General features: G+C 42.7%; 1 protein-coding gene across 1 annotated transcript in view; it reads left to right on the top strand.

Moving 5' to 3' along the window:
* The window catches only part of CNTNAP2 (contactin associated protein 2), a 1,612,013-nt gene that overhangs the window by 706,287 nt on the left and 893,697 nt on the right, over window positions 1–12,029 (top strand). The window contains exon 4 of the mRNA XM_045834058.1: window positions 8,470–8,617. Within this exon, the coding sequence (XP_045690014.1) occupies window positions 8,470–8,617 (148 nt within the window). The remainder of the gene's footprint in view (window positions 1–8,469; window positions 8,618–12,029) is intronic.

The following is a 12,029-nucleotide window of genomic DNA, read 5'->3' as shown; positions in this document are numbered from 1 at the left end:
TAGGGGGCAAGTTTGCCTGAAAGGGTGAGTAATTTAAGTACTGGTATTGTAGCAAGATAGTTTTCCATAGCACATTCCAGCAAAGAATTTGGATTTTATTTAGTGCAAAAAAGTATTTCCTGAGATTTCTGAGTCGGAGTCTTGGACATGATCAGTAGTACCACATTGTGCTGTAGAGGAAGAGAGAGAGAGTGGGGCGGGGGAGGGGGAGCCGGCGCTTCCTCTGTATTGCAAGGAAACCTCACAACATGAAAAGGGTGGGGAGTATAAGTATATTAAACTGAGAAAGAATAAAGTCATTGTTAACGTTCACATCGGAGAATACATTTAGTGCCAAACTTATTCATATCTCCTGGTATCCAGCTGTATCTTTCACATTTTGAAAGGATAACAATTGAAAGATGGGAATTTATTTTGCTATTGCTGATCCTCATCCTAAATAAAAATATATTGTGTTTCGTTGATCTTATGATGATAAAAGCATTCGATTCCACATTTGGAAAGAGAGGGACTCCGAGTCCTCTCCAAGTACCCAGCAAACAGCTGCCATTGAAATGCATCCAGCACTTGTGAAAAGCGGTGTTTGCGGAGGGTGGCCTGAGATCAGTTCCACCCGCCCATTTTTCTACACGCTCTCAGCACGATGAAGCCAGTCAGCAGAGGACAGAGCACCTGCACTGAAGTTGCCGTTGCCATTGTGAAATCGTGTTTCCTGGATTGTGTTCTGGCATGTTCCCATGCGGCCGGATTGAAAGAAACTCCCGAGGAGATTTTTCTCTATCTTCTTGCACAGATGTTGCCGAACACTGCTCATTGTATCTCATGGTTCCTTTGTACAGGGACGCATCCGAGACATGTCTTTCTGGCTCAGTACCAGGCAGCTTACGACCCTTCAAGCAACTGCTTAGATTTTATTTTTACAGACATGATGAATCTCACAACTGACTGCATTTCTACCTTTGTGTTGTGCCAGGAGTCTTAGAGCCAAAGTTTCTACCCAACCTGGCGAAAAATATATTTTGTGACTTTTATGAAAGTGGTGTATGGATAAATATTCTTAATCACATACTACAGAGAGGACTTCATTTAAAAAGTGAAAGATTTTAGCCCTGGCTGGCATAGCTCAGTGGATTGAGCGTGGGCTGCGAACCAAAGTGTCGCAGGTTCGATTCCCAGTCAGGGTACATGTCTGGGTTGCAGGTCATGACCCCCAGCAACCGTACATTGATGTTTCTCTCTCCCTCTCTCTTTCTCCTTCCCTTCCCTCTCTGGAAATAAATAAATAAAATCTTTAAAAAAACAAAAAGTAAAAGATTTTTTCCCATTACTTCCCATCCCTGCTTCCATTCTCACTATACATTACACAGCAGTTCATTCACTTAGCAACTTTGAAATTGCCTATTGACTACTGACTTCTTGATAGATCAATTCATAGTTAGCTACTTGCTTTTTCCCCATACCTGGCCTAATTTTAGAAACTATATCAATATTTTTAATTGTCTCTGTTCATTTTGTTGCTGCTAGTAATATACTTAGAGGTGGGTTTGCTGTTCTGTGAAGCTTTAGTAATATCTTTTGACTTTCTGCTCGAGGGACACAGATGTTACTCACCGCGGGCGTCCTTATACAGCCCCTCAAACGCTTCCTTCAAAATTCTGGCAGTGATGCAATTTAACATCGTCGAGCTTGTGGCCTCGCCTTTGGTTGTCCCACTTTGTCTATAAATGTATTTCAAATGTTGAAAAAAGAAAGGAGAATTAATATTATATATTAATTATTTTCATTTTTCTCACAGCTTGACATGTAGGTTAGAGAAAAATAGGAAACTCTGGAGAAAAATATAATGTAGATGCATAAAATTAATGAATTTAAGTTATATAGAAAATACAGCAGATAGTACACTAACTCACAGGAGGTGGGGAGGGAGAAGGGAAAGGAAGGAGCGACCCAAGGACATGCTTATTGATTTTAAAGAGAAAGGAAAGGAGGGAGAGGGAGAAACATTCTGTTTCCTCTCACATCCACCCAGATTGGGGGCTGAACACGCAAGCCCGGGCATGTGCCCTGACTGGGAGTTGAACCCACGACGTTTCAGTGTGAGTGACGATGCTCCAACCAACTGAGCCACGCTGGCCAGGGCCACATAGAGCATGTTTTTAGCACGGTTCAAGGGAGTTACCTTGCTCTTTGCATTTCTCCTCTGACTTTGACTTGCTTTTTCCACGATCATGTCCTATTCTTCCCTTTTTTTCCTTTTCTTCCTCATCTCTTTGATCCATACAAATTTTGAACACTCACAATAGCATCCCCAAACCTCTGGGAAAACTTGATTAGCCCCGTGTCTTCTTGGATCACACTAGCATGCTCTTACCTTTTTTCCTCTAGGATGATATTATCAAAGATGTGGTTTATTAACTCTACGTGGTTACTGAATTGGTTTTTGGTACATCCTGAAAAAAAAAAGAAAAACAACAGAGCTATCAAATGTAAACAGGCAGCAGTTTGGGAATGGACATTGTTATGCACTCATTTAATCAGACAGTAAAGAGACACTTAACTGGACACCAACCCCTAGACTTGGGGCATCAGATATAATGGTGGGCCAGAGGTGTGATCACAGACTTTAAAGCTGACGTACATACTTTTGAAACGGCCATCAGGTGGCCGGCAAAAAAACCCAGTGGAGGAACGGCGGCTGAGTGAAGGGAACGGAAAGGACAGGCTGCCAGGAGGCTCCCTGCAGAAGGGCGGGGGTTGCCAGGCGAGGGTCACGGGCCGTCCCTGCTGTGGGAAGCCCCCTCTGAGCTGAGAGCCGCAGAGCGCGTTTGCACAGCCGGGTGAAGACGCCGGTGAGGGAGCCCCGGCGGAGAGGCGGGACCAGGAGGGACACGGGTGCAGGGTGGTCTAAAGGTGCTCCCTCCCCGCCTGCCTCCGCGGGGAGCGTGCGGGAGCCCGGAGGCTCACGTCAAGGCCGCAAAATGAAAAATCCGCCTCTGCCTTTTGATAGGAGTGGCTGGCCTGGGGAAAATAAAATTGAAAGTCCAACCAGAAATAAAATTGCACTTTAAGAAAAGCGATTATAGGGATCACAAGTTTATGACGCCAACTTATAGAGTAATCCATGTATGTCTCTGTTACAGCAGAGATGGTTTGCGCTTGAAGAGAGTAAAACCTCTCTCTTGAGGAAGAACTTGCGTGCTGTTTTGCTCACCTAATTCCCACCTACGAGACTTGTCAGGGCCCCTGAACTCTTCTCCGAGGCTTGCTTGCACAGTTAGCTGAGTGTTTCAGGCAGGCTTCCATCCTCAAGCGAAACCTTTACACTAAGGTAGTCTCCGTCACCTGCTGCAGGGGTTTGCGGGCCTTTATTTTGGGAGTCTTGAAACGTGAGGCTCTAGTGAGGACGAAGTAGATTTACTGTCCTCATAAAACACTCCATCAGTTACACTTTAGACTTCATAATCGTGAATTTGAGGGAAAACGATAGTTCATGCATCACACGGCACACTCCTAAATCCCTGCCTATTTTCCTGCCATCCCGTAAATTCTGTGCTTCCAGTGATGATGGGATGCTTTTCCGAAGTTGATTGGTTTTTAAACGGCAAGCGGTGGAACGGTCTTCCGATGGTTTCAGAGTGTGGCGTCTTCTCTGAGTCGAGGGGTGGGGCATGCACCTGAGAAGTTCTCCCAGACCAGGGGCTCACAGGAGGGGGCCCACAGCCCTTCTGGTCCCCGCCCGCTCTTCTACGGTCTGTGCACTGAGCTGGCTGTTACGTTTTCATTCTTTTCTTTATTGAATGTATTGGGGCGACATTGGCTGATGAAATTATATAGGTTTCAGGGGTACCGTTTTATAACACATCATCTGTATGCTGTGTTGTGTGTTCACCGCCCCAAGTCAAGTCGTCTCCTATCACCATTTATCCCCCTCTACCCTGTCCTGCCTCCCCCTTCCCTCTCCCCTCTGGTCATCACCGTGTTGTTGTCTGTCTGTGAGGTTTGGGTTGGTTGAAAAACAACAGGGAAGAAGAAAGAGAACACGGGGCTGAGCATTATGGGGTCTGAAAATCCTGAAATACAGGGTCCAGCAGAAGTGAGGCCTGCTTGAGTGTGGTTGGTAGGGTCATGATGTGAGTGTAAGAATTTATAGTTTTAATTTGAACATTTTGCCTACAATGTCATGGCGTGTGCTTGAGTGTGATATTGTTATGTTACAGAATTACATACTTACGACTTTGTGCTAAAAGATTGTGTAATAAAAATGGGGCATTACTTGTGCTGGACCCTGTATTTACTATTTGGTACACTAGAGAAAAACATTGCCTCTTGCTCTCTTAGGCCATCCGAACTATTATCTGAGCTAGAAGTCCTATTCAAGGCAATGCTGGACATTTTTCAGTTATTGAAGTTTCAGTGATGTTTCGATTACTCTAAAGTTAGCCTTCTGAATGACTTCACAGTATGTTATTTTACAAAAGCTCCAACTCTTTGCTGTATATTTAACAATTTATGGGACCGTAAAATCATACCATAGGTTTAACATTATGTTATATTGTTCTGAGCTTCACCGAGCATAAAGCATTGCAAGTTTTATATATGCTATGTTAGTAAAACACAACAAAACTGTCCTTTTAAGCCTATGTACAAATCACAGCCGGGAAAGGAGATTTAAAAGTGAGGACATATAATCCACACCCTCCTGTAAACTGACTGCTCAGTCTTACAGTGGTGAAGTTGATGTTTTCGTGTATACCCAGATCTTACGTTACTGTGTGACATTTGTCTGCATGAAGGTTGAATTTTAGAGGATATTGTTCTAGTCCAGAAAAATTCAGATTCATTTTACTCTTTTAATTTTGATGTAGATTTCTAAATCTTAATGGTTTTGTAAAAGCTTTTGGTCTTTCCTTGTTTTTTTTCTTCCCTTTTACATCTGTGTGAAAAGCTGAAAGTGAACATGAAAGTCAAATTCCTTTTTGAAGAACGTCCTTTTCACCCTGGCTGATGTAACTCAGTGGATTGAGTGCCAGCCTGTGAACCAAAGGGTCGCTGGTTCGATTCCCAGCCTTGGCACATGCAAGTCCCCAGGTAGTGGCGCACAAGAGGCAACCACACGTTGATGTTTCTGTCCCTCTCTTTCTCCCTCCCTTCCCCCCCTAAAAAAAAAAACAAAAACAAAAACAACACCAAAAACACTTCCTTTTCAAAGCCTATGACATTGTAGTCATTACTCCTGAAAAGCTATGCACACTATGGCAGACCAGTCTTTCTTTCCTTTTAGTGAAAGTACCATTCAGACCCCTAATTACTTGTAGTGAAGATGTGGAGGAACTTTGGCTAATGACCGCAGTAGGAGCACATTTTGGGAAACTGTGTGAAAGAGGAAAATAGTAATTTTGTCAAACTTCATGGAAATAAGAATGCAGAGAGAAGTAAACTCTGCAGGCAAAATGTGCTATCCAGTAAATGGGCTGGAAATCCAACGTTAACATCTAACGTGTACGATAAAACGTATCAAACTTTCCATTTGACATCCAGAGATGCAATATGAACCCTCAAAAATACATGTGTGGTGCTTAAGTAGGAGAACTTTATTCCCAGCTGACAATTAGATTCTCAAGGTTTGGATGAGCTCGTGACTTTGCCCTGGTTTGCCCTTACTAGCTGGTCAGCGTCTAGTAGGCCCTCTCATTCTTCTGGGCCTGAGTTTCCTGATTTGAAAAAAGTAGCATCCCTACCGAATTTAGTTTCCTGTCATGCACCAACAATACAATGTGTACTGGAACCCTTTAAATCGTAAAGCGATGTATAAATATTAGGTGTTTTTATTAAATCGATGGCTACACCTTCTTCTATGGTCCTTGACTTTCCTTGAAGCTGCTACTGTATTTTGCCATGTATAATGCATGCTTTTTTGCCCAAATTTTTTAGGGAAAAATAAGGATGCTCATCATTCATGGGTATAATAATGGGTATAATAATCCTGTGTATGATGTCCACCAAACTGTGGGTGTGCATTATACACGGCAAACTACGGTATCCAGAAGGCGGCATTTCACATATTTATGCCTTTATATTCAAGACAATGATCAGCAATGCCTCTGCCATGCTCTGGAAGTGTTTTAAACTTCAGTTAGGTTAATATCGCAAATCCCAACATGCTTGGAAATGAAAAGAAGGACAGAAACAAACAATCTGATGATGCCGTGAATCCTGAAGAAAACATCCTACGCCAAACACTGGTTCATAAATAATAACTGTGCCCTCCGGGGAAAGCTACGCTTGGATACGGCCCACCCCTCCGTAACATCTCAGATTCTCAGATTCCCTCTGTGCCCTTTTAATGGGACGGCGAAGTCTCAGACGCAGTGTATCTAAATCTTCACTAATTATCTTTCCCTTCAAATATCTGTGTTAGTTGATACTTTTTTTCAATTGCTTGGGAAAAAAAAAAGAAAAGGAAATGAGGAAACATGGCCAATCATGGAAAAGCCCAGAGCACACCCTGGGTTTCGGTGCTGAAGTGGTGTCCTCGCGTCTGCGCAGACTCCGTCTCCGCTGACACCCATCCCTTGGTGAGAGCAGCGCTGCTAGCGACAAGGGTCCGGTTGCGCCTCTGCGGCGCCCACCACCGCCGCAGCACACTCCCTCCTCTGTCCCTGACGGACCCCCACTCCTCCGGAGCATGCGCAGAGTTTCCAGTGCGCTGTCCTCCTAGGAACTTCACTCTGATTGGGGAGGGGGATTTCGGGCCTCCGCCCTAAACATTGTGAGATGTGTAACTTTCTTGCTTGAATGTCTCCAGTGGATTTCCTTCCAGCACTTTTATACTGAAATCTGAAACAGGTTCAGGGCCTGCAGGCGCTGCTGGCTGACCTCACCTCTCCGGCAACCCCTCTACACTCCCCTTCTTCAGGTGCCCCCCAAAACACGGGCTGCCCTTCTGCCCCCTAGACATGCCAGGGCTGCTCAGGACGTTTGCAGTTCTGGCTGAGCACAGATGTGGTCTCACATATACAATATATCAGAACAGTATATTATTAATAGGTAGTAGGTAATAGACAATACAGTGTATGCGATGTTATGCATAGCATATACCAGTGTCAGTAATGTGTAGTCATTATGTATCTATTATTTATCTGCCCCACCATGTACTTGAGTAATATGAATTACATGAAAACGGAAACTCTGTATTGTTCAGTCCCGTATCCCAGTGGTTTGAGCAACACCTGATACAAAGACGCCTGTCAGATACTTCCTCGGTGAATAAGCAAGTGCATCAGTGAGTGAGTGAGTAAGCGACTGGTCGTCCCAGCAGAGGCGCTCAAACTGAGCCTCTGTGAGCTAGGTGCCTGCCCCCACCCTCTCCACCGCTACTACCGAGTGGCATCTGCCTCTCCTGAATCAGGAGGGTTGAGAGTGCTGATTGGGTGGCCTTTTAAAGGGCATCCTGGGCTGTGACTCAAAGGGAAGAGTTTGCTGAGGAGGAAGCATGACTGTCCACCCAGGGACTCCCCTCCCTCTCTCTCACCAGTGCCTGTACATCCGTACCTCGGAATAGGTTCATATCTTTCCCCCTGCTCCCTTCTCTAAAAATGTTATCGGTCCTTCTTTTGAAATATCGTATCTGTCTTTTTTTTGTTGTTGTTGCCACATAGACCACATCGGTATTGACTTTCGATCCCTCGTCACTAGTCATCTTGCCCGTGGCAGGAGCTCCACGGCCCAGGATGTCCTGACTGTGGGTCTCTTACTCTGCCATGTCTTTAAAACAAACAAACAAACAGTGCAGTCAGTTGTTCTTTCTACCTAAATGATGTTCAAGAAGTTGTCAGATTTCTAATGGTGTCATGGGAAGGTAATGTGGAGGAGATTTTTTTGAAAGCGAGAAATGTGGCTGGATTTTAGGAAAAATTATGTATTGTGTGACCTGAATTTTAGAACTCATAATTTGTTTATTGTATACTACAGTGGTGCTTCGTTCTGTTCTTAAAGATTTATTTATTTATTCTTAGAGATAGGAGGGGAGGGAGGGAGAGAAGGAGAGAAATATCAGTCAGTGTGTGGTTGCCTGCTGAGCATCCCCCACTGGGGGGGCCTGGCCTGCAACCCAGACATGTGCCCTGACTGGGAATCGAACCAGTGACCCTTTGGTCCACAGGGTTCACAGGCCAGCACTCAGTCCACTGAGCCACACAAGCCAGGTCAGTGGTGTTTCATTCCTTTAACATTTGAGTATATTTGTACATATGAAAAGACCCAGGGAGCTTTGGCTCAGGTTCCACATAAAACTGGACTCTTTTTCAAATGAAGGAAACAGAGAAGTTTGTTTTCAAATTGCTTTTGGTGTGAAGCCTATGAAGTCCTGCATTGGATAAGAAACTTGAGGTTTAGTTTAGCGGATAGAGAACATGTTTATTTTGGAGGTATCACCCACCCCTTAATTTGTGAATCTCATTCTCCCCTCAGGCATTTCCCGGGAATGTCAACTCTGACAGCGTGGTGCGGCATGACTTACAGCACCCGGTTGTCGCCCGCCATGTGCGTGTGGTGCCTCTGGACTGGCACGGGGAAGGCCGCATCGGGCTCCGGGTCGAAGTCTACGGCTGTTCCTACTGTGAGTATCACACAGCCTGAGTGATGGAGCTGCAAGGGAGTCCAGGCAGCCTGGTAGAAGGCCAGTGCTCACCAGCTCTGTTGCAAAAGGTGTCGTGGGGTTCTGCCATCTTCATTTAAATTGCAACCTGTTTCTTTTCCATTGTTTAACATTGCTTGCCTTCTCTGACAGTAAACTGCCCTCTGTTTTTATATATAAATCAAATATAGTTTTTTTTCCCTGTTGTACATATGCATTTGCATTTATTTACAAACACAGGTATAAGAATACCTGAAGAATATCTTCAGGGTTGGGAAGTGATTTTGTTCAACAGCCTAAAACAACAAAGTGTATTAATTAAATTGGCTAAAGTTTTAGGAAATATTTAAAAACTGGAAACCTGTGCTATTATCCATCTTTTTGGCTTTTTGTGGTAGATTTTTAGATACATTCCTAAGAGATTTTTTCCAGTTCCCCTCAGTTGAGGGGATGCATCACTATTTTATATTATTTATCTTATTTTTTATTTTTTAAATCCTTGTCCATGGACATGCTTATTAATTTTAGAGAGAGGAAAAGAGAGGGAAAGAGAGGATGATAGGAACATCGGTGTGTGAGAGAAACATCAATGTGTGAGAGAAACATCGATGGTTTGCCTCTTGCACATGCTCCAACCAGGGACCAAACCTGCAATCTAGGCATGTGCCCTGGGTAGGGGTCGAACTTGTTACCTTTCAGTTGACAGGACGATGCTCCAACCAACTCAGCCACACCAACCAGGACATAGCATCATTATTTTAAAGCCAAACACTGAGTTGTAATGTCAGTTACATTTTGCATGTCTGTAAGTTTTATTTGCTCATTTTTAAGTGTACATGGTCATCTTCTTTAAAATCACTATTTAAACTCCCTTTTTGTATTTTTTAAAATGCATTATACATAGATCTATTGATTTCAATATGTGGATTTTGGGGGGGGTTAATTCTGCTAACTACGATTTCTGCTTATTTTTTTTAACATAGTGCTTTGTTTTCTCTTCCTCTCCCTCCATGGCCTCCTCTTCCTTCTTTCTTCAGCTTTTTAGCCTTCTTATCTGCCTTTCCTTCTTCCTCATCTTTACCCTAATCCACCTTCTTGCCCGTGACTTCAAATCTTTATCTGGGGACCTTCTTCCACGCCAAGGTTGATGGTCGATTCTGCAGATGATTTAACTTTGCTTGTTTGCTTCTGTAAGTGCAGAATTACTTTGCCAACACACAGTAACTCTAAAGATTGTTTGAGGTTGTTTGAGGCCAATAGGTAGTGTAAATTCAATCTGCAAAACACAGGACTTACAAACATGGGCTTTAGAACTTGAACTCTCTCTTAAAATATTTTGTCCTCCTCCCAGGAAATTGTGTTCCTGTGCTTCCAGCTGGCTGCGGGAGGAAGGGTGCTGGGTTTGGATCGGGTGGAGAATGGGGATATCAGCTTTATGCAAGGGAGCTCCTGCTGCATTCTCCCTTTGCCCTTCCTATAGACCCATAAAAATGAAAGCTCACTATAGCCAATAAGTGGGTAATGCACTATTGGGAAAGCTTTTTAAAATTAACCAAACACTTGGTAGTTCATAATAAAAAATGCATAAAGCTTTCACCTTTGTATGAATTTAGTTGCAGAGATTAGTGAAAATAGTAGCTATAATGATGATTAAATCATATTGTATTCATTCACGGGCAGCATTGTCACATACAACGTGAGCCAGTTACTTCAAGGGGCCACAGAGATCATTTTTATCATTGTACAGAGGTTTATTTTATTTGGTCACCACTTTATTATAGCAAACATAATGAGTAGAGAGACAGATTTAGCTCTTCAAGAGAATTAGATCTTCAGGAAGAAGTTTTAACTCTTGAGGAGGAGCCTCAGGGGAACCCTGACATAAATTGAGGCCCTTTTTACTGTGAGGTGTCTTCCTAGGCACAAACCCTGTGTCCACACACATTCCAGCTGTGGGCATCATGGTGGGAAGGCAAAAAAAAAGAAAAAAAGGAAAGAAAGAAAGGAAGAAAGTGATATTGTAATCACTGACATATTTTATAAGGAGCATGTTCACTTTCAATAAAGGAAAAATATGTGATATTCATTATAGAAACCATGATGTATATAATTTCTCTTATATGTCGTGGAATATGTTGGCTTCAACCCACTGAAATATTACCACAGTGAATAACAAAAGCATCTCAGGGTCGACAAAGGCAGTTCATCTAGAAATGTTTATTAGGATAAAAATAGTGGAAGTTAGCATGTGCCCAAGCTCACACAGCCTGAGTGATGGAGCTGCAAGGGAGTCCAGGCAGCCTGGTATGAGGCCAGTGCTCACCAACACTCCCTGTTGCATTTCCTGCTCCTAAATTCCAGCAAAGTGAGCACCCCTGTGATCAGCACCAGGTCAGTCAAAGAATCTCATTACACCCCACAAGCACTCTTTGAGCCCCCTCCATTGTATTTGTGAGAATTATCCATGCTCTTACGGCATTTTTCCATTAGGATGGTTATTCTATTGTGTGAACATTCTATAATTTTTTTCTTTCCATGTTTATGAACATTTGAGCGTTTCTAGTTTTGATTATTTCTACATACTTGCTATCAACATTTCTCATGGGTATAGATTCAGGAAGGAGTCATATCAAGTATATGTATATATTCAACATTTGTTAAATGACATGAAGTTCCCTAAAGTGGTTGTATCAATTTAAACTCTCATGAGCAATGTATAAGGGTTCTAGTTGCTTCACAAATTCTGACATCTTGTATTCTTTTAGCCATTCTGGTAGGTGTTTATTATATCTCATTTTAGTGTTAATGCACATTTTCCTGATTTTGAAAGAGGTCACACTGTCTGGTCATATATACATATACCCTCCTTTCTGAAGTATTTGCTCAGGAATCTTGCCCAGATTTCTATTGGGTTATCTTTCATTTATTTTTTCTCTGTTTTTCTCATTGTTTTGGGTAGTTTTTACAGTCAACTCTGTTTCTTGTTTTCATTTTCATTGAGATATCTAGACACATATCTTATTTTTGAGATGGCCTTTAAAAAATTATTTTAAAACCAACACGATCAACAAAGATACTTTAGAACTCGCAGCAAAGAGGCAAAGCAGCTTGCCAAGAAAGCCCTCTGACTTGGGTGTGCCTTAAAATATGACGTGTTCCGTAATCGTTGCAAGTAGATTGGTAAAGTTTTAAGTCAATGCTATTGTGGCTTTCCATAAAATCTTGGCTTTGACAATCATAACAAGAGGAGGAAAAATTCCTGAAGCTAAATAGAAAGCTGAATATTCTAGTGTATAAGCCTTTCTGGTGTGTGTGGGTGTGGGGGGAGGAGTAGAATCATACACTTTGAGAAACTGTAGGAACATTTCTATCTATAGATGCCAGTGGAGAAAAT

Source organism: Phyllostomus hastatus, unplaced genomic scaffold (genome assembly GCF_019186645.2).
Source record: "Phyllostomus hastatus isolate PE091 unplaced genomic scaffold, TTU_PhHast_1.1 phas_contig_1021, whole genome shotgun sequence".
NCBI classification, from domain to species: Eukaryota; Metazoa; Chordata; class Mammalia; order Chiroptera; family Phyllostomidae; genus Phyllostomus; species Phyllostomus hastatus.
Note: the sequence above shows the minus strand (reverse complement) of the source record. Positions and strands in the feature narration are given on the sequence as shown.